Source organism: Rhinolophus sinicus, chromosome 8, assembly GCF_057876585.1.
Source record: "Rhinolophus sinicus isolate RSI-liver-muscle chromosome 8, RSI-T2T, whole genome shotgun sequence".
NCBI lineage: Eukaryota > Metazoa > Chordata > Mammalia > Chiroptera > Rhinolophidae > Rhinolophus > Rhinolophus sinicus.
The window spans coordinates 9143885-9170152 of NC_142508.1; the positions used below are offsets into that span (position 1 = coordinate 9143885).

General features: G+C 49.5%; 1 protein-coding gene across 2 annotated transcripts in view; it reads left to right on the forward strand.

Moving 5' to 3' along the window:
- Window positions 1–24402, forward strand: part of DENND2A (DENN domain containing 2A) — an 82606-nt gene extending 58204 nt beyond the window's left edge. For both annotated transcript variants that reach the window (XM_074315269.2, XM_074315270.2), the window contains 9 exons: window positions 167–244; window positions 3319–3459; window positions 4830–4978; window positions 14370–14547; window positions 16064–16105; window positions 19407–19524; window positions 19884–20129; window positions 21710–21796; window positions 22582–24402. In XM_074315269.2, the coding sequence (XP_074171370.2) occupies window positions 167–244; window positions 3319–3459; window positions 4830–4978; window positions 14370–14547; window positions 16064–16105; window positions 19407–19524; window positions 19884–20129; window positions 21710–21796; window positions 22582–22613 (1071 nt within the window). In that variant the 3' untranslated portion in view covers window positions 22614–24402. The remainder of the gene's footprint in view (window positions 1–166; window positions 245–3318; window positions 3460–4829; window positions 4979–14369; window positions 14548–16063; window positions 16106–19406; window positions 19525–19883; window positions 20130–21709; window positions 21797–22581) is intronic.
- Window positions 24403–26268: the final 1866 nt, after the last annotated feature.

Sequence of the window (26268 nt, forward strand, 5' to 3'; positions counted from 1 at the left end):
TGATAACTATATATCTCATTGAGCTGTCCAAAGGTATGGCTCGTGGAAACATCTGGCACACAGTAGGGACTCAAAAACATTTGTGTGGGGGGGTGGGGAACGTTTGTGTCCTTTCCTTCCCTGAGGTTGGTACACTTATGGTTTCCTTGTGTTTCACTCCAAAAAGCCTGGTGGCAAAGGGAAGCGTCTCCCTGAAGTTTACTGTATCGTGAGCCGCCTGGGATGCTTCAGCCTCTTTTCAAAGGTGAGGACTTGGGCCTCAGAGAAAGGAGGAAGGGAAGGCAAGGCAGGACACCGGAAACACCCAACTTCCGGTACTTTTATAATCTTATTCTCCACTATTTTCCTTCCCACTCCCTCTTCCTCCCCTCAGGGCCTCCACTATTCTCTTACTATTGGGTTAGGAAATAACAGTTGATGGGAAGGGACGGGCTCAGAAACTGGGGAAGGGGAGAGTCAAAGTGCGCATAGTTGAGGATGGGGGGCAGAGGATCTTCCCAGAATGTTCCGTGTGTTTTACTTCCCTTCTTCTAAGCATTGTCTTTTGTCATATTAGCTTTCACTGGACAAAAAAGCCACTACGATGGATGGATGCATATGTATCTGTGTATATATGTGTTGTGTGTATATGTGTGTTGTGTGTGTGAGAGAGATTTATTATTGTAATAGTGCTCTAAGTCGATCAAAATCGTAATATAATTTGGTCCTCTTTTGGGAAAACAAGCCAATATAGCAAAATGTAGAAATTGCTGTCCACCCCTGTGTTTCAGTATTTTGGATTGGTGTATAATGTCCTGTGTGATGCTGCTCTCGAAAATTACATATACTCCAACATTTGTTTCCTGCATTAACTGGACTTGAGTATCTAATCCATAAATTTATTTTAAATCTTTCTTGAGCATCTAATTCCGTCTGAGCTTTCTTTTGGGGAATTGAGGTCCTACACCTCCTGTCCATGGGTGTAAAGCAGCAATTCCTAACAGCATTCTGAAACAGAAGTCCACCTCCTGCCCACCCTCCACCTGAACTCAGAGGAAGCCTGAATCACACTGATACAGTATGACCTCTTGCCACGATAGAACTTGTACCTCTATACGAGTCTGTTTGAAACAACTCAAAGTATCAATGTAAGCTGAGATGTGGTCTTGCCTCCACTCTACCTGGTGGCAAGCATTCTCCATTAAAGATGGTCGTGTACAAGCTTCAACACAGGTGTGCACCACTGTTCATGCCAGTCTTTCTCGTGGGCTTGTTTAAAGGTGAAGGTAAGACCTTCACAAGGGAGCTCCAGCCCTTGTGAGAATGCTCATGAAAGCTGGACATAAAATAGCTCACGTGAACTAGCCCAGCTCCAAGGGCGCCTTCGGAGCTCCCATAAGGCTCATTGCTATGTCATGGGCAGGGGACACAGAGCAAGCAAGTACACGTGCCACCACATTTATGTGACGCACCGTCCTGAGATTTCACGTCAGTTTTATGGAATTTTAGGAATGTAGAGTGATGACTTGCCAAAGACCACGCAGAAATACTCAGGGTAGAATCAGAAACGGAGCTTTGGCTAACCAGTCCGTGCACCTCGAGCTATTTCCAGCTGAGGGGCAAGGATGACTAAAATGGCAAATTGTTGTTTAGTATGGAAAGGAATCATGGATGAGAAGAAAGAAGAGCTCTCAGAATCCCTGAAGAGAGCTATGTTATTAAATATGGCTGCAATAATGCTGCGTCACAAAGCACAGTGGCAGAAGGCAGCCATCCTTTCTTCTCCCAGACGTGCAGGTCAGCTGGGAGTCATCTCTGCTCATCTCCACTGGGCTCACGCATGTGCTGTGAGTGGGCTGAGGGCTGGCTGACCTCTACTCTAGGCCACAGGTCTGGGTCTGGTCGGCCATCCTCCTGAGACAGTGAGCTGGCCCGTGCACGCTCTTCTGTGGCGATGGCAGAGGCACAAGCGAGCAAGCAGAAACACACAAGACAGCCTTCTGAGGGCCTGGGCTCGGGCCTGGGACATGGCACACTCGTGATTAGCCCAGTGTTCCTCAGCCCATTTTTCATTCTTGTTCCCCTAAGCAGCCTTTTTAGGTGTTGTTCCCCTTAATTTCCTCCCCTCCCGTTAAATCCTTTTCCATTTTTGTCATATTATTTTCTTTTGATTGTGCTAAAATGTACATAACTTAAAATTTACCATTGTAGCTATTATTCTTAAGTACATTCACATTGTTGTGCAACCATCACCCCCATCCATCTCCAGAACGTTCTCCATCTTCCCCAACTGAGACTCTGCACCCATTAAACGACTCCTATTCCCCCCTCCCGTAGTGGCTGGTAAGCACTGTTCTGCTTTCTGTCCCTGAGTTTGACAACTTTAGAATCTGATGTAAAGGGAATCACGCAGCATTTGTCTTTTTGTGACGCTGGCTTATGTCACTTAGCGTAATGTCCTCAAGGTTCATCCATGTGTTAGAGCACGTGTCAGAATTTCTTTCCTTTTTAAGGCTGAATAATATTCCGTGGTATGTCTGTACCACATGTTGTTTATCCATTTATCCGTCGATGGACATTTGGGTTGTTTCCGCCTTTTAGCTATTGTGAATTATGCTGCTGTGAACATGGGTGTGCAGATAGATATCTGTTTGGAGTTCCTGTTTTCCATACTTTGGGGTTGATACCCAGAAGTGGAATTGCTGGATCATATGGTAATTCTATGCTCAATTTTCAAAGAGCTGCCAGACTGTTTTTCAAAAGGACTCCACTGTTGTACGTTCCCACCAGTAGTGTATGAGGGTCCTAATTGCTCCACTTCCTGGTCAACACGTGTTGTCAGTGGCCTTTTTATGGTAGCCGTCCGACTGCGTATGAAGTGGTATCTCATCATGGTTTTGGTTTGCATTTCCCTGATGGCATTTCCCCAGAGCAATTTCAATTCCACAGATACACCTTATGTCTGTTCATATAACCCCTCATGTAAACCATTATAATAGCTGAGTTTTTCACCACCACCCCCAAGAACCTTTTTTATCCCCTTGGGGGCTCTATTGCTCCCACTGAGGATGCATGTGTTATGAGTCCAGTAAGGCACGTGGCCAAACCGAAAGGGGGGGCAAGGACGTCCGCTGGAGTGCAAAGTCACATGGCACAGGAGGGGAAAAGAAGTGGGAGTGATACCACACAGGGTGAAGGAGACTGTAAGCGTGGCCTGATGAGGACAGCAGGGGCCTCCCGTAACCCTCAGTCTCCATGGCAGGCCCCTTCCTCTGGAACACAGCTCCCCCTTGGGGTCCTGACCTGGGGATGGCTGAGCTGCTTTTCTGACCCTTGCAGATCTTAGATGAGGTGGAGAAACGACGAGGCATCTCTCCTGCCCTGGTCCAGCCTCTCATGAGAAGTGTCATGGAAGCCCCTTTCCCAGCCCTGGGCAAAACCATCGTGGTCAAGAACTTCTTGCCAGGATCGGGAACTGAGGTAACTGGTCAGATTCCTTTCCTCTCTTAGGGAAAAGAGTGGCCAGGCAGCCAAGTCCCAGTAGCCGGAGGGGTTGGCTTTCCGTGAGCTGTCACCTTCAGTGATGTCCTCTCCTCCCTGGGTGTCATAAAATCCACCCTAAGTCTCGTGCATCCAGCCCAGGAGTCTGGCCCAGAGAGCAACCCCAGAACTATGTCATGGCAGCTGTGGTGTTTCTTTGCATGGTGTTGGCCCCACAAGTTCGGGACCTACACTGGACATCCTTGGCTCCCCTTAGTAGCCCATTACATTCATAAATTGTACATGAACCTGGTTACATTTTTGGTCTGCATCACGTCTCTAACCATCATGTAAGACAGATTCTTTTCAGGGAAGACAAGCTCAGGTACTACTTTTTATTCACTCCAGCCTTTGAAGCGTGTCCCCGTCCTTGGCTGGACTGGATTTGATGCCGGAGCTTGTTCGCATTCTTCTCATTCCCCGTATGTGGCTCTGTGGACCTCAGCAGGCAGAGCCCACCCAGTCTTGAGTTTCCAGTTCCAAAGGCGCTCAGAAAAGCAGGTCACCGGGAGAGATGGGGAGGGAGGAGGATACTCTGGGATATTCTGGAACATCCCAATTTCCCAGCACGGAGAGGAGCACTGTCCGTGAGGCTGGAGAATCATCCCATACCCGATGCAGTGGCTCGACTGTGGGGCCGTTAGCTCTGGTGAGCCCACTGTGCGTAGCACTGTGCAGGTGCGGGCTGATAGTAAACACCAGTGTCCAGTCACCGTAAGGAGGCAGCTGCTTAATGAGGAAAAACACGCACGTGAGTGGCGATAGGTGAATTCAGGAACATTTCAGCAAGTCTGGAATGAGAAGATACACACACTCAGCAGACAAGCTAGAAGACACCGCAGCAGGAAAGGCTTGGGGTGGGGCTGGGTTCCTGAAGAAACGTGTTTCTGAGCAAGTGTCTGCTGGTCCCTCTGCGTAAGCCCGTGGTCCATTCCAGCAGATGAAATTCCCTTGTGAGACAGAGAGACCTGCCTGTGGGGCTCTCAGGGCCAGCATGTTCTCAACAGTCACAGATCTTCCCTGGGGAGTCAGGACATGTCATTGCCAGGGAGAGCCTGTGACCCTTTTGGGCCAAAGGCCTTCTGCCATCCCCTCTCCCCACCTCCGTCTAAACTGTCCTCAGTCATGTAGTCGAGTGTGAGGCACGAGCTTCCCTACAGTTGTACCTCCTCCCCAGCCTCCTGGGTTCTTTCCTTTTTTCCCCATTTTCCGTTTTTCCCTCGCCCTTTGCCCCCGCCACTGGGCCACCCCACTGGGGATGATGTGATCCGTGCGAGGCCCCCCTCATAGCCGCTCCTGCTCCCCGGCAGGTGATCGAGCTGTGCCGCCCGCTGGACTCCCGGCTTGAACACGTGGACTTTGAGTCTCTCTTCTCTTCTCTCAGCGTCCGTCACCTGCTCTGTGTTTTTGCCTCCCTGCTTCTGGAAAGGAGGGTCATCTTCATCGCAGACAAGCTCAGGTACAAAGCTTGGTTACTTCTGCTAAAGTGTTTGAATGGCAGGCAGCCCTGGACTGTTCCGAGTCCAGAGGACAGGTGGTTGCTCAGGCAGCTCTGACAGTGCGAGTCAGTGGGTGCCTGAGATTGCAGGTTTCTGAGCACAGCCGTGGCGCACAGCCAGCAGGGCTCCTGCAGCGCTTGGCTGGCATCTTTTCACTCTTTCTGCTCAGTGCTGGGCACTGTACCACGTGCTGGCGGCGAGGAAAGACACAGAGCTGTCCTCAAGGAGCTGTCAGCCCAGCAGGGGGACAGAGAAGGGGACAGACCCCTGTACCATGTTGTGAGGGCTGGCCAGAGGCAATGCACCCTGTGGGCTGCGCAGGCGAGCCCCCCGAGTCTGACACAAAAGGAGCTGTCTGTGCAAGGGCAGGAGAGAAGGCCGAGCAGCTCCCTGCAGCTGAGCAGGGAGAGGAAAGCGGGGTGGGAAGTGAGCCGGCAGAGACAGGCAGGGGCCGGTTCATGGACAGGGAGAGCCGCCAACCCTTTTGGGCCAAGGGCCACTGCTCCTGGGAGCAGCAGGGCCCGGTTCATGCTGAAGAGCACATGCCTTTCCTTCTGTATTAAAATCAGCCGCACAGAATCTCTCTCACACACACACACACACACACACACACACACACACACCCGTAGGATGCCCCCCACCCCCTTCTGCTCACATTCAGTGATTTCCAAGAGTCATGTCACAAATCAAAGAAGGTCTGCATGGAGACGCAGTTAGGGATTTGGGGTAATTCTGAACTTCTGAAAAGAATTCCTGGCATTTCCATCATTACAACACACTGAAGCAGAGCCTCCTTCGCTTTGGAACTGAGGGCAGAGGCACAAGTGGCAGCTGCAGCTCCAGGAAGAGCCGAGATGTGGCGCCCGGCCCGAGCAGGGCCAGCCATCCCGGAGAAGCGCCTGAGGCCAGCTGAGAAGTGCATCTGGAAAGAAGAAGTGCCAAAAACACAAAACTTGGAGAACTGTGGCTTAGAGAGGAAATACGCCTCTCAAGTCTGGAAAACAAAAGGGAGGAAGGAGAAAAGGGAAAGAGGAAGGGAGAGGACGCGCTGCCTGAATGTGGCGCCCCTCAGCAGGTGTGGTACAGGACGGCATCCAGCCCGCTCCCCGCAGAGCCTGTCGGGTCACCCTGATGGTGCTCCCCTTTGGGCAGCAGCCACTGCTACTCCCTGTCCACCCCCACCCTGTGTTTCAGTTCACTCTTCACTTTTAGTGTCAGTGTTGTGCTCCCTGGGCGCTTTTGTCTGCTCAGGAAGCGAGCCCTGTCTCTGAGCCTGCCGCCGGTGCTGGGCCCTGGGGAGCTCAGACCAGGGAGTTCTCAAGCTTGGGGCCCTGGAAGCAAAGGATGAGTAACAACGCTGCAGTGACCAGGATCGGATTTCATCAGCGCGCTGGGCACTCACTGCCTGTGTTCTCTGCAGCCCCTCTCCATGCCCCACTGTCTTCTGTCTACTGTGGATTCTCAGGCCTGACTATGGGAAAGGCAAAGGACGATGTCCGAAAGGCCTAAGCAAGAAGCGAAGGCTGGGGAGTAAACCTAGTGCCCACCAGGGGCCGTGATGGGGACAAACAGGCAGACAGTCCCCTGCTGTTGGGTTAAAGATGTTAGGCTCTGGGAGGGTCCCGCCTGAAGAGATGTCTGAGGAGATGGGCATGGCTGGAGAGAAGCCAGCCAATCAGGGACCCACCTTCCACCCCACCAAGTTTCCAGGGAGAAGGAGAACAGAAAATATCACCTATTCACCTCATCAAAGTACAATGAAAGAGAAGGTGGGAACAGAAATGGAGGGAGGCTCCTCAAAGACAAATGCATCCCTGAGGTGCAGCAGAGGCAGGTGTCAGAGGCTAGGGGCACGGAGACACTGGACGTGCTTAGGACAACGATGTCTGGGAGGGGACTTGGCCACCTCTGCCTTGTCCCTGGACAGATTTCTGGGTTGACAGGCAGGACGCCAGGGCAGCCCCTCTCACAGGGCTGCTGTAATCAGAGACGACGGAAACCTAAGGCACCCATCCCTGCGAGTGGACCCTGCCCCAACCCCAACCCCCTGCTGGGGCAGCTTTGTAGAGGAGAGAGTCACGCTGTGGTCTGATTGGAGGGACTTCGGGGTTTCTCTGCTCACCCCACCTTCTGTGGTGCCTGGCACTCTTCCTTAGCACTTTCGTCTTTTCAACAGCAAACACCCATCAGAGGGGTAAAATGCCAGCTGCCGCTGCTGGAAGCGGGTCTCACCATAGGGCGCTTATTGCCCACAGGGCGTTTCTTTTGCAGCGGCTGCCAGATGTGGGGCACTGAGGAGGTGGGATTTTTGTAGGGGAGGAGGAGAGGTGGGAATGTGGATAATTGGGGTGTCCTCCTTGGGTCCAGAGCTAGGCCACGGCGCAGTACCGAATGCATACGTGCACGCGTGGTGTGTGGGTAAAATACCTTCATTACCTTTTAGGCCCTTTACAACTTTTAGACTTGTGTGTTTATCTCATCACACCTTCCTGGAGTAGGGAGGGACCCCAAACATCCTCAGCGATTGGCCCTAGGTCTCCTAATTTATGAAACAAGGGCTTGTCTGCACCCAGGCCCCTCGGAACTGACTTGCTGGAGCTCTGGAGTCTCGTCCCCAGAGGCAGCCCATGCTTTTCCTGTTACAAATAGCTCAGAGTGTTCTCTCTCTTGCTCAATAAATTATCTTTCCATCCAACACTAGTTTCAAGCAGACCTGAAGAGGTGGAAAAATAAACAAATAAAGGCCCACAGAGCTCTGAGGCCAGAAGAGAAGAAAACACATAGCGTGAGGTAACCTGCTGGGAATAACAATAGCACAGCTGAAATGCTGCCTCCAGCCTAGGCTCTTGCAACTCGGTCAGATAGGTTCTATTATCAGGAACCCATGTCCTAGCTCTGTCGCATTTCTGGGAAAATCGCTATAGAGACTTGAAGGTTCTTTGGCCAGGCCGTGGCACACAGGGCTTGGAAGGCCGTGGCTGGCTGCCAGTTATCTGACGCGGAAAAGCCTCTGAAGAAAGCCTTCAGCCGTAGCTCCAGCTGGCGCATTCATCCTCATCACCCGGGCACAATTCTCTCCCCACTGCACTAGCACCATTTTCTAGCCCTGTCCAGCTAGAAGTGGAAGCAAGCCTCCTCATTCTTCTGATTTCCGTCTGTAGCCCTGATGTTTTCAATGCCACAGAGCAGCACACGAGAACAGGGCATGCCACACACTCAGAGCGGCCCTGTGACATCCCAGGGTGGACGTTAGCCTGCGTTAGCACCCCTCCCCCCACCACACAATTTAGTTACTCATCATCGCTAGTGAGTCTGCCCACTGCAAGAGGAAATAGCAGGGAGTTGTGGCAAATATTGTAGGAGTTATAAAAGGGTTTTAAGTTGAGCCAAAAATCTATCCAATGTAGAATAACATTTTTGATCTTTAGGGTGGACATTGAGTGTTTCTTAAGGCTCTGTCAAGCCAAAGTCTGACAGATGGAAAAGAAAGAATGTTGTTGTGATGGCTTGTTCTGTTGTCATAACAACCTAAGTAAATATTTCCCTATACCACTTTCTTCATGTCCCTGATGATAAACATTTTTGTTTTTTAGTTTATTCATTTCAGTTCCCATCGTTTTGCCTAAATCTCTAGACCAGGTTCAATGATAAACTCAGAGCTGCACGTCAACAAATTTGTGCAAAAGTTTTAGATGGGACAGAGTTTGAACATTCAAGAAATTTACTTTTTATTTTTTTACAGTGCAATGAGATCAGGCGCTGAATGACAGACCGTTCGCTAATGATAAGTAGAATTAGGTGGACAAATCTTTGAACCTTGGCTTTGACCTATGGGTAACTACACAGATAAGTTCTAAGTAGCTGTGTACCTTCATTCTTTTGTGGGCTCCTTTTGGTTCGTTTTTCATCAGTTTCCATAAGCTCAAACGGGGGTCCCATATCCTGTCTCAGATCAGTTACACTCATCAATGTTGACTCTCTGAGAAAAAGGTTGGATTTGTAAGTGTGCCCCTCTCTAGGCAGATGAGTTTGCCCAAGCCTACCTGACAGTGTGAGTAGCTGCCATCTGGGTGGTCTGGCATCCAAAAGACTAGTTCAGAGGCCCTCAGAGTGGGTGACAGAGTCTTAGAGATACATACATTTAACTCAGCCAAGTCCTATGAAAAGTGCAGTTTTAGTAACACAGTGGCATCAGTCGGATTAGATATTAATTATTAACTACCTATTTTTGCATATGAACACCAAGAAGATAACATTTGGAGCAAGATTTAGAGACTAGCATTAACCACGACTTGTCTTCTACTCTTAACCCATCACAACAGAATCTTGGGCTGGAAACATTCCAGCTCTTCTCCCTGGCTTTGTGTTACAGTCTTTTGGGGGCTTGCTACTGCAGCCCAAGACCACTCCCACTTTTATCTATTAGTTTCTCAGCATGAGATGTCACCATTGCTCTTCTGTCCTGTCTCTGCTAATGAGCCCTGGAATTACCTTCCAGGACCAGCACTGGTTCTTTTCAGTGTCGGCTATTTCCAGCTCCTGGCTTTCTCTCTCTTACAGATTCGTAGTTTGTAGACGTTAAAGCCGGAAGGACATTAGAAATTACCTAGTCCACGTTCCTTACTTTGCAGAAGGGGAATCTGAGGCCCGGAGAAGTTAAGGGCTTTACCTGAGATCACACAGTTTTCTTGAGGCCCAGCCTGGGTGCTTTTGAAACTCGTTGACACATTACTTCAGGGTTTAAAAGTGCAGTAATGGAAATATGGCAGCCACTGCATGGTGACACCCACCTCCCACTACGTCTCACCAGGCACCAGACCAGAGTGCACCTTTTGCTCCTATTCCTGGGAACGATGCTGGTAGGAGACGCACTTTGCTTGGGATACTAAAGGATACTGACAGGCTCCACCTTCCAGTTCCTGGGGTGTCCGTCTAACTCAGGAAACTCATCGTTTACTTTCCTGGTGGCATCTTAGAGGAAGCTCTGTGCTGCACTCTTACTGATTTCTGGGTGAGTTGGAAGGCTGCTGAGCATAGTAACCCCATGGATGGCACAGCGGCTGGGTCGCGCCAGAACCAAAGCGTCTTCTCCACTTACTAGTGCTTCCTGATGTGCCACCAAAGAGCAAAGCATTCTGGGACCCAGCCCTTCTCACTGTGCCCAGCTTTTAACCCTTTGTCCCAGCCAAACTCCCCCTGGGGCATTTCCTCCCTCCCCTGCTTTTGTACAAATTGATCACAGCCTTGTCCCTGGTGTTCCTTTCCCCCACCCCCACTGCAATGCAAGCCAGCTGCTCCCGCTGTCTTCCTGCGACCTCCCTCCCCAACACTGCCTCCCCTCCAACCAGCAGGTGTCGGGAAGGCAGTGCTTGCGGAGCCCTGCCAAGCATCCCCAGAGCCAGACTCCTCTGCACATCCCTGAGACCACCGACCCTAACAGCCCCCAGCGCCCACCCCCCTGGGTGACTCCTCTAGCCTCACAAGTCAGGGGATAGAATTTCATTCACACCTGCCGCAGAGATTGAGAAAAACACCTCAGCTACACTCGCAATAATCCCTCTTCTCTACTATTTATGTTTGGAGAAGAGCTGCCACTAACGGATTATTTGCAGAATTTGACCTTGCCTCCTAGTGTTTCAAGAGGCTTTTTTTTTTTGTTAAGAATGTTGATGAGGGCTAGAGGGCAAGACGAATGAGCCCCCCTCATCACGGCCGGCCTGTCACGTGCTTCCTGAGCGCCCGCCCGTGAGGTGCCCGTGAAAAACAGGTGTGGAAACACTTGGATCCAGCTGCAACAGAGAGTCGGACTATTTAAAAAACAAATAAACAAGCAAAAACCACTTGTTAGGAACAATAGTCAAAAGCGGCAGCACCTACCTGCATGGCCAGCAGGTTACCCACTGAGTTGTCATCATTTGCCCCCATCACAGCTGAATGTGGTTGTCCTTTAGCTCACTGCACTCCAGTGACCTGGATGCATTTTATCTTTCTTTCTGTAGCACGTATGCACCCGCCCTATCTCACTGGCATTACTTATCATTTTTTAAAACACGTGTTTCTCATCCAGTTGGTTCAGTCACTGCAGCTGAACGGGGGCCTCCCTGGCCTCTGGGGGCCCCCCTCCATACTGCAGGGCAGCATAGGGTGTCAACTAGGAGACACAACGTGCCGTAACAGCAGAGAGAAGAAGAAATGTGCTATAAAAAGAGATGGGTTTCATACAAAAGGCTTCATTCCAAGTGATTAGAGGGAGTCTCTTGTAAGGGATTCTCTCTAGTCACTTGGAAATGAAAGCCATCACTCTCTACCTGCTTCCCCACCCCCACCCCAATGGTCCAAATCATTGGTTTCAAGCCCTTTTTACTGCAGTCCACACTGAGAAATAGTCAATCCATACACCACACACACAGATATAGATAGGTGGCTATTTACAACTGAAAAAAATGCAGAAAACTCTTATTTTCTATTCTTTTGCTGTTGTTTTTAATGCTAATTACAACCCAATAAAATTATTTCAAGACTCTATAAAATGAGTTGCAAACTATAGTCTGAAAAAGGCTGCTCTAGACACAATTATCCTTGTTGATATTTTAACCTTCTTCTAGTTTTCTAAGTCATGACCTCACAACCAGGATACGTGAGCAGATCAACTTGGAGCACAGGCCACAGTGAATACAGATCAGTCCTAAAGTCAAAAACCGTTAGAACAAAGTAAATGCTATACATTCAGTGATATATAGATTAAGGAAATTAAAGCACAAATGTTAAGCAATTCATTGAAAGTATTAACATTCTTGAATAACTGGGAGAAAGTGATGCTTTGGGGAAAGAGTTTCTTTGCTTCGAGAGAAGACCCTTTGAAAGACAGAAATGATTTCGCCCAAGCTGGGGGCTGAATTAATGATATTGCTCTCCTCGGTAGACGTAAGTCCTAACTAACTTTTCTGTCTCACTCTCACTCGGCTAATAAAGAAGGTATTATAGTGATAAGAACAAAATGTTGGGGTAGCATCATTCTCATTTTGGAGTGAGCATTCAAAAGAAAAGGACTAAAATACCAGTGAAATCTATGGACGCTGTGCTACTAAGCAGGACTTCCTGGCGCCAGTGAATATTAGGAGAATGATTATTTGCGAAGATAGGGGGTAGGGAGGTGAGGAGATTCATGCTGACAAATGAATAAGATTCAACATTACCCTTATTAGGTTCCGGGAGTCCCCCATGCAGGTGGGATGCAAAAGAGGACTCATGTATATTTTAAGGCTGTCTAAGGGAGGTGCTAGATACAGAGGAACTCGCTTGGAACCTACGTGAATATACAGAGGGTGCCAAAAAAATGTATACACATTTTAAGAAAGGAAAACTGTATTAAAATTGTAATATTCAATATATACCGATAGCAAAAGATGAATACAAGTCACATTTGACGAGAGATGCTCAAAGCGGTTACCATCAGTGTCCAGACACTTCTGATGATGGTGAACTACTGCTTGAGCAACATTGACCAAAGTGTCCACTTGTATACATTTTTTTGGCACGCTGGTATTTTTTTAATTGTAAAACATAACAGAAGTCACCATTTAATCATTTTTAAACGTACAAGTCAGTGGCATTAAGTAAAGTCACAGTGTTTGCAACCATTACTGCTACCCATTACTAGGGCCTTTTCATCATCTCAAACTGAAACTCGGTGCCCATGAAGCCACAACCCCCCATTGTCCCTTCCCCCAGCCCCTGGTAGCTTCTCTTCGACTCCCTGGTTCTGAATTTTTCTGTCCTAAGTCTCTCGTTTTAAGTGGAATCGTAGTGATGTTTGTCTTTTTCTGTCTGGCTTATTTCACTTGCTAGCCAATATCTTTTAATCCACCATTTCTCTCCTCAAGTAAGCCAGCATTAAGTGATTTTTAAAAACTGGTCTCAGGAACATTTGTGACAACTTTTGTAGGTGCCTGACATCATGGGGACCCAGTAAAGGAGCATTGATCTGTGCAGAACTCAGCTTCCTTGCAACGGTACCTAAGCAGAGCGCAGCTGAGGACCAGGGCAATACTCAAAAGGTGTCCTCGCAGATGAAATGCTGTTTACGGGGCCTGTGCCCGGAAGAGGATGCAGTACAGTCACAGGAGAGCCCACGGACCCTCACCAGACCCTACTTTATTCTTATGTTACAAACAATGTAACAATTGTAACACAATGTAATACAATCTAACAAGCTCCCAAAGTTTCCAATCCGCTAGCATTTTAGAGACAGTATATTAGAATAAGAGAAGGGAGCTGCTTTAAGCAAGCAGGCTCACTTACCATGTTTCCTAGAAAATAAGACCTAGCCGGACCATCAGCTCTAATGTGTCTTTTGGAGCAAACATTAATATAAGACCCGGTCTTATTTTACTATAAGACCGGGTCTTATATCATATAATTAATATAATATAACACCGGGTCTTACATTAATTTTTGCTCCAAAAGACGCATTAGAGCTGATTGTCCGGCTAGGTCTTATTTTCAGGGAAACACGGTAGCAATAAGGAAAGCTTGTGAGGAAGAAGAGAAGTCAGCTGTCACCGCCTCGGAAGGCCCCAGTCATCACTGTGTTGCCACACAGTAGAACTGAACCTCCAAACGATTATCCCAAATCCCCCCATTCACTCGATAAACTGAATGCGAGTGCAGGCAGCCGCGGAGAGTGAGGCTCAGTGCTTGGCAGCAAAAGGCTACATTATGATCTTTATTCTTGAAGAGACACTCATATTTCTGCAATGTTGGCATTTCAGTTTTGAATTCTGGGCAAGGGGTAACTACATGAGTGTCGCTTTTGCAAAACGGAGCCTTTTAGAGCTGACAGCCACTATGTGAAGACCAAGAGAGTTGTCCTGTTTTCTCCGATGGCAGCTCGGCTCTCACGCTTGGCTGAGAGAGTGGGGAAGAGAACAAAGAAAAAGCTGGTGGGAGAATATAAAGCATCTTCAGTAACACAATGCTTGTCCGGGAGGAAAGAGACTTTGGTTGTTTTGCGGTTTGGTTTTGAAGGCTGATGTGGGGAAGCGGGGAGGAAGTGAATGATTCCGTCCAAATCTTGCAAGAATGCAGCTCACGCGGGAAGGCACTCTTGTCAAACTTAGCTGGGGCGTTCAATTCGTCCCTCTAGCCGTGTCTGAAAACCTCCCAGGGGCTGCGTGTGCCCGGTGTAACCTGTGTCAGGACTGGGTTACGTGACACATCTGGTGTGAGTGTGACACCTTTTCTGACCAATACGCCTTTGGGATAGAGCGCAGACAATTCTCTCCTCCGCCTCCATGGAGGCTGCCCACCTCCCTCCCTGAGTCGGCCCTTTCTGTCCTGTCTCGGCTGCAGCACGCTGTCCAAGTGCTGCCACGCGATGGTGGCAGCCATCTACCCCTTCACCTGGCAGCACACCTACATCCCCGTCCTGCCACCGGCCATGATTGACATCGTGTGCTCGCCCACCCCCTTCCTCATCGGGCTGCTCACCAGTTCACTGCCGCTGCTCAGGGAGCTGCCACTGGAAGAGGTGAGCTCCTGGGATGTCCCTGTTCCCATTCCGTGGGGGACAGAGAGCAGAGGGGAACTGCTGGCTGAGGCTGTGTGACCAGCGATGTTGGGGGAGCGGGGGACCCCACGGTTTTGTCTACGCGAGAGCCCCCCACCCCCCAGTCTCCATGCCTGCAAATTCAGTTTTCCCTCTGAATGAACCCACTGGCATGAACACCCATTGAGAAGGGCAGCAAACAGCAACGTACCTGGATGTGAAAAACACTTAATCCGTGAATAGCCATCCAGCCTGTCCTTCTTTCCTTCCCACCCCCAATACAGGGCAGAAAGCGCGTTAAAGCTCATGAGAATTGGAAGTCTCGTTTGGACTGATAAAGTTGACAAAGACCGTGCTCCTACATATAGGTCCTTTCTCTTATCAGTTAAAAAGGCAACAACCGAAATGGTTTTAATGGTCAAGTGCTGAGTTTTCAGGTTGACACCCAAGTGGGAAAGTCCTCCTTGGCATTTCTGGGGTTATTTAGCCATAGCCCCTTCCTCTAACTAGTCTCTGTGCGCAGGCACTGAGGCCTTGCAGCCGTCAGAGAGGGAACCGTAGGGGACTAGATGGTGCCACTCACTCCTGAACCCCTGGGGGCACACCTGGCCCTGCAACTCAGCCTGGGTGCCCCACGTGGGTCCTCTAACTGCCCAGGTAGTCCTAAGGCCCCATTAAATGCCAACCAGCAGACTCAGGTCTCCAGGGGTGGGTTTGTGAGCTGCCAGGAGCTCGTCTGGTTACCCGGGGGTCCCTAAAATGGCTCAGTTCAGTCTCGGGGTGTTTGAGAAGGAAGGAGCCAGTGCCCTCTTGGGCCGCTGCTCTTCCTCCCTACGACGCGTGCTGAGTGAGGGTCTCACCCTCGGGGTCCTGCCAGCAAAAGCCGGGCACGGCATCGCCCTGCGAGCGAGTGCCTCCTGAAGTTTTGTGCCCTAGGCACTCACGTGCCTCACCCTGGTCTCGGCCCCCTCCTCTGAGGAGGGAGAGTTCCGATGTTTTATCCCAAAAGTCTTGACTAATGGAAGCGTAGCACCTGCACTGTGATTTATTCCCCAGTTGGATCCACTCCTCTGGGTTTCTCCCTTCCTGTGCCATGAAGAGAAATGACAAGGCCCAGTGGGGATCTGGGAGGCAGGAGGGAGGACCCCTGGGTGGGGAGTGGCAGAGTCAAGTGTGATAGGAACAAGGACGCCTCGCCCCTCTTTCACGCACCTCAGTAACCACACACTGCAAACCATCAGAGAGGCTCTGCCGCAGCCAGCTTATGCTCCAGCCTGCGGTGTTGGCGTTGAAAGCGTGCATTCAGGAAAGCCCTTGCCCCCCACCTCCCCTCTTCATCATTTGTGGCTGCAGTGCCAACGTCAGGAAACCACAAATGGCCCATTCCACCCCCACCCCAGCTGCCTCTCTGGGTGCCAAGAAAGAAGAAGGCTAAGACCCTGTCCTTATGTCCCGGAAACCCTGGTGACAGTAACAGTCCGTTTTCCTCATCTTACAGGTCCTTGTGGTCGACCTTGTCAACAGTCGGTTCCTCAGGCAGGTGAGTGAGAAGGCGGCCTCCCCCCCCCTCTGCTCTCTCTGCTTTTCCCTCTGGGCTTTGGGGCTCAGCTTTCCAGCTCAGGGAAGGCGCCTGGGTGGGGCTGGGATTGGACGATCCCCGGCCTGAGCTGGTCGAAGGATAAGACAGAAGGCTGAGGCCAAAGAGGACGAGTTTGGCAAAGGATCAGTCCCCACATGTTCTGTCACAAAATGGTTTTCTAACGATGAGAATCTTTGTATAAGTTATAACTGTAGACGCTTGTCTTTTTCAACATGCTTTTAAAGACTGTTTGATAACAAAGTTTATGATATAATATTAAGTGGAAAAATCAGGGTGCAAAATTATATGCATTATTTTGCTGATCTTATTTTTTTAAAAAGGAGAGAAAAAGAGAAAAAATATAGATGTAGATATAGATACAAATATCTGCCTCAAAAAAAAGATGGAAAGGAAAACTACTAAAACATTAATGCTGGTATCTTGGGGTAGGAGACTCAAAGGGAGACAGATTATGGGTGATTTTAAATTGTTTTCGTATGGCCATGTATTTTCTATAATGTCCATGAACTGCTTTCATTATTTGGAAAAGTAATACACATTATTTTCTTCCTGTCATTTGCCAGGGAGGTCTAACTGCTATCAGATCTTGTAGAGAAGCATTGCAGAAAGGTTTTCTGGGCATTCTGTTGGATTGCTTTTAAACTTGGAGTTGCCACACTGCTGAGAAGTTCTGTCGCAGTAATGCCTTTTTCTCATTAGTTCTGTCCACCATCACTTCCCAGAGGCCCTCAGGTGAGGCCCTTCCCCAAGGCTCCCCTGCTCTGGGATCATGAAGCCAGCTTTGGGTCACACTGGTCATCTTCCCCAGCCAGTCCCCTGATCAGCACGAGCCGTCCTGTAGGGTAGGAGCAGCGTGAGACATTGCTTGAGTGCCCACTAAGTGCCAGGCTCTTTCACAAGCTCACTGTATTGCATTTAACACTTTCCCCAGCTTTTTCGAGGTATTATTGACATATAAGATACGTCAGCCTAAGGTGTGCACCATGATGGTTTGCTACACATATGTATTGTGCCGTCATTAGCACCACAAGGTTAGGGAACAGTGCCCTCACCTCACATAACTACCTTGCGTGTGTATGCGGTGATGACATTTAAGATCTACTCTCTTAGTAACTTTCAAGTATGTCGTACAGTATTGTATTCACTTTAGTCACCATGATGTCCATCAGATCCCCAGAACTTACCCGTCTTATAGCTGGAAGTTTGTACCCTTTGCCCAACATTTCCCCATTTCCCCCAACCCCAACCCCTAGCAACCACCATTCTAATCTCTGTTTCTAATGAGTTTGGCTTTTTTTAGATTCCAAATGTAAGGGAGACATGCAATACTTGTCTTTCTCTGATTTATTTCTCTTAGCATAATGCCCTCCAGGTTCATCCATGTTGTCACAAAAGACAGAATTTCCTTCTTTTTACGGCTAAGTAGTAGTCCAGTGTGTGTATGTGTACGTGTGCCACATTTTCGTTATCCATTCATCCACTGATGGACACGTAGGTTGTTTCCATGTCTTGGCTATTATAAATAATGCTATAATGAACACTGGGGTGCAGATGTCTCTTCAGAATAGTGATATTATTTCCTTTGGATATACTCAGAAGCGGAATTGCTGGATCATGTGGAGATCAATTTTTAATTTTTAAAATTTTTTTTAATTTTTATTTTTATTTTTTTTCAATTTTTAATTTTTTGAGGAAGCTCCATACTGTTTTCTTGGCTGCACCACTTCACAATCCCGCCAACAGTGCACCTCACTGATACTTGTTATCTCATGTCTTTTTGATAACAGCCACTTTAACAGGTGTGAAGTGATATGTTGTTGAGATTTTGATTTGCATTTTCCTGATAATTAGTGATGTTGAGCATCTTTTCATGTACTTGTTGGCCACTTGGATGTCTTTGGGAAAATGTCTGTTCAGATCCTTTGCCCAGTTTTTAATCAGATTGGGGTTTTTGTTTTTTGCTAGCCATTGAACTTTATGAGCTCCCTATATAATATGGCTATTAACCCCTTATCGTATAGATGGTTTGCAAATATTTTCTCCCATTCTGCAGATTGCCTTTTCCTTCTGCTGATTGTACAGAGCTTTTCAGTTTGATGTAATCCCCCTTGTTTGTTTTTGCTTCTGATGCTTGACCTTTTGACTTCATATCCAAAAAACCATTGCCAAGGCCAATGTCAAGGAGCTTCTTCCCTATGCTTTTGTCAAGCAGTTTTACAGCTTCTGGCCTTATATTTAAGTCTTCATCCCTTTTGAGTTAATCTTTGTGAGTAGTGTAAGATAGGGGTGGGTCCAGTTTCACTCCCTTACATGTAAATACCTAGTTTTCCCAACACCATTTATTAAAGAGACTATGCTTTCCCCATTGAATATTCTTGGCTCCCTTATGAACTATTAGTTGACCATATATGTATGGATTTATTTCTGGGCTATTGCTTTATATGTCTGTTTTTCTGCCAGTAGCATCCTGTTTTGACTACTGTAGTTTTGTAATTAAGTTCCAAATCAGGAATCATGATGCCTCCAATTCTGTTCTTCTTTCTCAGGATTGCTTTGGCTATTCAGGGTCTTTTGTAGTTCCATATGAATTTTCGGATTGTTTTTTTTTTTTCCTAGTTCTGTGAAAAATGCCAATGCCATTGGAATATTTTATTTTTGTTTTTGGGGGTTTTTTTAAATTTTTTTTATTGGGGAACAGTGTGTTTTTCCAGAACCCATCAGCTCCAAGTCAAGTCTTCATTTTCAATGTAGTTGTGGAGGGCACAGCTCACTGGCCCATGTGGGAATCGAACAGGCGACCTTGGTATTACGAGCACTGTGCTCTAACCAACAGCACCAACCAGCCGCCCTACCATTGGAATTTTGATAGGGATTGTGTTGACGCTGTAGCTCACTCTGGGTGATATGGACATTTTAACAATATTAATTCTTCCAATCCGTGAACACAGGACGTCTTTTAATTTATTTGTGTCTTCCGTTTCTTTCATCAATGTCTTGTGTAATGCATTTAATCTTCATAATGAGATAGATACTGATTAGAAGCCCACTTTACAAAAGGGGAAACTGAGGCTCACCGCTCATAAAAAGTGGACTAAAGATTCAAACCTCAGACCTCTGACTCTCAAGTCGTGTTTGTTCCACTAACCTGAAATCGGGCCAGGCCTGCCCTGCAGTGAGCCCAGTGCGTCCCCCTGGCCAAAAGCCCCAGCACACCGGGCCGCCTGTTTGTTCTGCTTTCCAGATGGACGACGAGGATTCCATTCTGCCCCGGAAGCTTCAGGTAGCCCTGGAACACATCCTGGAACAGAGGAATGACCTGGCTTTGGACCAGGAGGACGGGCCCCCAGACTGCAAGCACGGTAAATGCTCAGCCACCTCCCAGACTGCGTCTCCCTCTTCAGTGGTTAGTCAGGGAACCAGGGGACAATGCCGTCCATTCCACTTGACATTGGGTTAGGTAGGAAGGCGGACAAGGAAAGCCCGTTTATCTAGATCTCATTTTAACAGTGAACTGTGGGGAAAAGCTTTCCCTCCTCCCCCATTTTGGCCCTAAAATATCTGTTTAAAGGGGCGGGGGTAGAAATGATTGACTAACTTTGGGCCGCCTTTCTATGGAGCATTGCAACTTGCCATTGAGAGAGCTAGCAGTTACTTGTCTTACCAATCGGCTTGTCTCAGAGGCTCTGCCCTCACCCGTCCCCCCTTCCCCTTCGCTCAGGCCCCGAGTCCAGCCCCTTGAACGAGGTGGTGTCTGAAGCCTTTGTCCGCTTCTTCGTGGAGATCGTGGGCCACTACTCCCTGTTCCTGACGGCGGGCGAGCGCGAGGAGAGGACCCTGCAACGAGAGGCCTTTCGCAAAGCCGTCTCCTCCAAGAGCCTTCGCCGCTTCCTGGAGGTTTTCATGGAGACCCAGATGTTCCGGGGCTTCATCCAGGAGCGGGAGCTGCGCCGGCAGGATGCCAAAGGTTAGGGGGTGTCCTCCATGTGGGGCTGAGACAGCTGGGGATGGCCAGACCCCAGTGGCTGAGGAGCAGGGCAGAGGTCACGGACCCGGCACACGCAGGAGCAGCCGGGCGTCCACGTCTGGAAAACGTTCGTTCTTGTCCCTCTGAGCTGCTGAAAACCGCCCCTGCCATCTGTCTCCTCAGCCATCTCTTTCCCCTCTGCCAGCCTCTCCAAGAACGACGTTCCAGGTTCCAGTGGCAAGTTCTCTGTTTGTGCCATTGTCTCCAGCTTGATGAGACTCTAATGACACCCTCCCTCTGTGGCCCCTCATCTGTTTCTCAAGCTTGCTCTCATGCCTTCTGTACTCCCTCCCTGCTGCTTTCCACCGTGGTGAGCTAGCAGGCAGGAGCAGGCTGGGATGAGACAGAGGAAGAGAGAATGGCCCCGTGCCCTCTGCGTTGCATGAGTGCCCGCTGATGCCCAGGGGGCTGGCACAGAGGAGATAGGACAGTGAAGGCTGCCCTCCACCGGGGAGCTTGCGGGTCGTCCGTTCCCCTCCCTCCCTCCTCTCCGTGGACTGCTTTTCTCTCCTGCCTTCTCCCTGGCCCTGTCGGCTGGGTTCCATCACACGTCCTGGGATGGAGCTGGAGGAAGAGGTGTGAGGAAAGAGGATGAAGTCATCCTGTCGCTTTCTTACATCATCTTCAGCCCTTTTGGGAATCTGAAAACTAGTCATGTTGATAAAGGCTGTCACAGACGGGAGTTAGAGCTGAGTACGGAGAGACACTCACCACCGCGGAGCAGCCACACAGCGACCAGGGAGGACCCTCCTGCTGCTGGCGTCACAGAGACTCAGTTCAGGAACCAAACCATTCCCAGGGCTCTTTGCAAAGTAAAGGCAGAGGCTGGCCACACTTGAGGCGGTTCTGGGGAGGGGTATCTGAAGAGACAAAAGCAAACTGATCAGAGAGTATGAGTCACACAGCACCTGATGGAAGGATCCTCTTAAATAGAAGACCTGCTGGGTCCACATAAATATCTGTTTACAAACTATTTGATAGAGAGGTCAAGACGTAAAATCTTCAAAGTAGCGTGGAGGGAGCTGTCGGTGGAAGAGCAGTGAGAACAGAAGACAGAGTGCCTGAGGCTCAGCCCTCGGGGGGGACAGCTGAAGGCCCCTAAAGGTGGCTGCCCAGCCTCCCTGGGTTCACAGATGGCCAGCAGGTTCCCAGGAAGCTCCACCATGTGACCGGGGTCCCTCTTACGGGCGAGTCCAGGAACTCCTGAGAGCTAGGACCGTCTGGTTCATCTTTGAAGCCACGTAGCTGGCACAGTGTAGGCACTTGGAAGGTGTTTGTTAAATAAAAATAGGATTTCCTGTAGGAGCTGGCTTTACAGCTTTCTAAAGACAGTTATTGTACAAGGTTGGGCAATTATAAGGGTAATAAAAACTCTTATAAACCTTATGATTCAGAGCATATTTATAGGAGCAGCTGGTCTCAGAAGCACGATTTCTCTTTTCTGTGGCAGTAAGGACATGGGTATGTTTAGAAGTGCAAAGGGAAGGAACTGAAGTGGCCGGGATTTCTCTCGTCCACAGGTCTGTTTGAGGTGCGAGCCCAGGAGTATCTGGAAACACTCCCCAGTGGAGAACACAGCGGTGTCAACAAGTTCCTGAAGGGACTGGGTAAGGCCCAGGCGTCTGGTCTGTGGGGTCTCGGCCAGTTCCCGCCACCGGAGCCGGGTCCTAAATAATGCAGAGCTCTCTGGGCAGGCTAAATCGGCATTTTAATCTTCTGTTCTAATCTGACCCCAAAGTATAAAGAAAGGACACAAATGTCCCCTTCCAGCTTTCCTGGGCCCCTGGGCTGTCCCGCTGCACTGTTATCCCCCACCCTCCTAAAGCTTCTGCGGAATGGAGCTTAGGAAGAGTGATGAATGGACCCAGAGAAGGGTTTCTGGCAGTAAAGACCTGGGCCAGCCTCCAAATGCTCCCTGGAAAGTGGAAATGTCAAATTCTGAGGACTGCGGTTTCATCAGTAAAAGCCCCTTTACCAGAAAAGGGAGGCTGGAGGAGAAATCGAAAACGGGGAAGGAGGGAGGAGGAGCCGTGGCCGGGAGGACCTCACAAGGACCAGCGGATGGGCTCGCTTGTCCCCCAGGCAGGACGGACAGATGGCCACGCGGGGTGGCGTGCCCCTGGGAGTTTCCTCCTCGCTTCACTCCTCAGGGACACGTTACATGTGCTGTGTACCGGCCCTGATCCCCACGTCTGAGGAAGATCCATTTTTTTATTGGGGACGACCTGAGGCGTGGGGCGGGGGAGGGGGGGAACAACACCCAGAAGGGCACAGGGGTGAGGCCCTGGGTGGCCTGGGAGGTCACAGCTGTCCACTCTGCAACTGGGGTCAAAAGGGCAGGACTTCACCCCTTGTCTGCCTGCTGAAACGTTCTTGTTTTTCTCTTTTTTAGGCAACAAAATGAAGTTTCTCCACAAGAAATAGCCCTCAGCCCAGCCTCAAAGGAAAACTTTCTCCTGGAGCAAGCAGAGCAACCACCACGTTTTAAAAACAGTCCTGGGGGCCTTTCTGGCCCGTTGAGTCCTCAGTTGTCACAGGTGCTAGGAAAAGGCCAGGATAGGCCTCAGGCCCCAGGGCCCCGGAGCTGCCACATAAGTGCCTCGTCTTCAGGACAGCACCCGAAGGGGACCTGAGACCAGGCATGTCACCGACGCTCAGATGGATTGTTTGGGTTGTTGATTTGGCGATTTTTGATTTTTTAAAGTTTAGATATTAAACAAAGGAAAAGTGTTTGGGTTTTCTTATTATTATGCCAGGGCTGAGAAAACTCGACCCTGCCCTGTGTCCTCTTTCCCGGGCTTATCCTGCCTGGCAGCCGAGAGGGGAGGAGGAGGTGGGAAGGGGCAGCGACCAGGGACTTAGCACCAGCGCTGTCCTCTGGGCGCAGCTGGGGACAAATGTGAGTGTCAGAGAGGAGGGCTGTGGTGTCGCCTCAGACACTCTTGCCCGCAGGTTTCAAGGCCCAAGTCCCCTGGGGAAAGGACTGGCCTTTCTGTGGACGCGTGAGAGCTGGGCTCCAAGGATTTGGCTCCCTGGGAAGAGCTGCGCTTCCAGAGCGGCCAGTGATGCCACCTGGTGGCCGAGGCCGTTCTTGTCGCACCACCGACTGCTCTCCTCCCAATGGACCTGACTTCTTTTCTCTCAGATGCCACAGAAACGTCCACTGCCTGAGCCGTCCATGACTTTCGAGGTGCACACAAAAAGAGGAAATCGCCAGATCTGTTGATAAATGTTCTTAGGGTCCCAAAGTTAATGAGCATGGAGTATCACAGAGCTCATCGTAAAACACATAAGCCACGGCTTTGACCCTACTCCCATTTATCCTCATGACATATGTCCATCTCGCTGCAGGGGCCCAGATCAGCATAACCAAATCAGGACATGGATAAATGGAGGGGCTGCCGTTACTGGTCTTCACAAGAGGGGGGCGCTTCATTAGACTTGCACAGCCGTCAAGGCGATTGCCTCCTGGGGACCGTGGACGAGGCAGGGAGGTGCAGGAGATGGCCACATTCCGAGTGCGCTCCTGCAAGGGCCCCAGCGGGAGGCAGGGGGAGAATGTCGGGCGGCGGCACAGGCAAGTTCTCCGCAGACTCCGGGGCCCCCACCAAGGCCCACCTTCCACTGCCTACCCACTAGCGCATGCCCTCTGATGGCACCAGCCAGCCCCGGAGAAAATGCACAAAAGCTGTGTGCTGTGATCGTGGCAGGGGCCCAGGGGCCTGTGCCGCCTGGTGGAGGTTCTTAACCTTTAGGGAATTGGGAGAAAGGCGTCTTCTGGGGAAAAGCTGAGGAGGTTGACCTGTCGTCGCACATTAGGGGTCCTTCCCTGGAGTCATGGACCATCTCTCCCCAAACATATCCAAGATTTGGTGTTTCCATCCGTTTCTCAGGGGAGAGGATGCATAGTTTATATCAGATTCTCAGAGACACCCAGGGACCCCCAAATGGTAGGAACCAGGCTACGCGTAACAGTTAACCTGGGTAGGTGTGTGGTTGGGGGTTGGGGGAAGACTAAACGGGAATCTCAGTGTGGGGGCTCAGGGATTTGTACCTAACAAGCTCCTCAGATTAGTTAATTTTATTAATGCCAGTATTCTGCCCAGAGGTGGTCACTTTTAATATTTTGGAATATACTTTCTTTGCTAACTTATTTCCTATTATATTGTTTACTTAACACCTCCCAGTGAATAAATATACGTCTTTATCAATATGTCTAGTGATTGTATAATATTCTATTTTATAGATGTACTAAAAGTTATGTTACCAAGCCTTGAGACTGATGCGTGCAGGATATTTCATTTTTAATGCCATAAAGAGCATTGAGAAAAACCTCTTTGTACAAGTATCTTAGCACATTTGACCTATTTTCATTTTAAATTTTTGCTGGCTGTAAAGTATACATGCAGCAAAGTGCTCAGATCTTTGAGAATACAGGCTGACAAACCTTCAAAATGACCACGGCCGTGTAACCAGCACCCATGTCAAGAAGCAGTGCATCATGGGACCCTGGCAGCCCCTCTTCCCACCTTCCCAACGTCCCACCCATCCCGGTGGATGTTCAAACTAAATCAACGAACAAACTGTCTACAACTTGCAAAGCAGTAAAGTGGGCTGGGGCCGGTCAGAGGCAAGAGAGAAAAGTAGAGGTGCGATCCCTGCTTGCAGTCTAGGCAGATTCTGGGTGGGGAATGCCATCTGGGTTGAGAAACAGAGCATGGCGACGAGGCCTGAGTGTGCCAGCCCAGGTCACCACCCCTCAGCCTTTGCGTGACCTCACAGCCACCATCCAACCAGGAACCAAGTCCTCTCATGCCAATCAAAGCGTACTTTCTCCCTGTAGGATGTGTATGTGTTTCAAAGCATTCATTCTTGTGTGTCAATTCACAGTGAAGCATGTGGTCACGAAAAATAGTTGGAACAGGAACGTCGAGTGGATTTTACTGCTACAGATGATTGGAGACACTGGTGGGCAAGGGAAGGGGTGAATGGGAGCAGGTGCGGCTGGCATATCTTGGCAAGAGGCCGCAGAAAGCAAATCTGAGGGAGGAAGCAGCCTTCACCACTGCTGGGAAGAGGAAGAATGAATTGCAAAAACCTCCTACCGCTCAGGCTAAGAATAACGGGATCAGCTCTGGTTTATTGAGCATTTCCTTTTGCCCATCACCTTGTTGAGTTTATCACGTGTGTGATCTGGTTACTAGGAGGTATGTCCATCATGTTCACTACTGAATTCCCTGAGCCTAAAACCAGTGCCTGGCACAGCGTAGGCTCTTACTAAGTGTTTGCCACCCAAAGACCCAATTCCCACAACAGGGCTAAGAATGGCTATCTCTGTCGCAGGCAGCAGGCTCATGAGAGACAGAGGCAGACCCCACAGAGCCAAGGAATACTTGATCAAGGGGAGTCGACCTGTCTACTGACTGACAGCGCTTCCCAGCATGTCAGATACTTTGTTTCAGCACCAAGCACCTACCTAGGAGGCCGCATTAATAAGCAGAAGGTTGCTTGGTGAGTATGAAGTCAGAGCAAAGGGCAGTGGAGAGTCTGGAGGGACAGCTCCCCGGGGGGAGGGGAGGGCTTGGGGGGTTAGCTGGACAGACCTCCCTGTCCCCCAGAGGGTCTGTTTCCCGGGTCGTGCTGGGTGACCCTGCTGGCTTCTTGATCCTTGGCACCTCCACTGCCCCATTTCTTTTACCGGGGTGAAAGTCACATAACATAAAAGTACATTTGAAAGTGAACAATTCAGTGGCATTGAGTACACTCGCAATGGTGTGCAAACACTACAAACATTTTCATCGCCCCAAAGGAAACCCTTACCCATCGCGAAGTTATTCCCAGTCCCTCCTCCCCAACCAGCCCCGGACAACCACCAATCTGCTATCTCTCAGGGTTTACCTTGTGCAGATATTTCATATAAATGGAATCACAGTATGTTTTGTGCCCGGTTTCTTTCACTCAGCATAGTGTTTTCAAGGTTCGTGCACATTGTAGCGTGTATCAATACTTTGTTCCCTTTTGTGGATATGCCATCATATGGCAGTATCATATTTTGTTATCCATTCGGCCACTCAGGTTA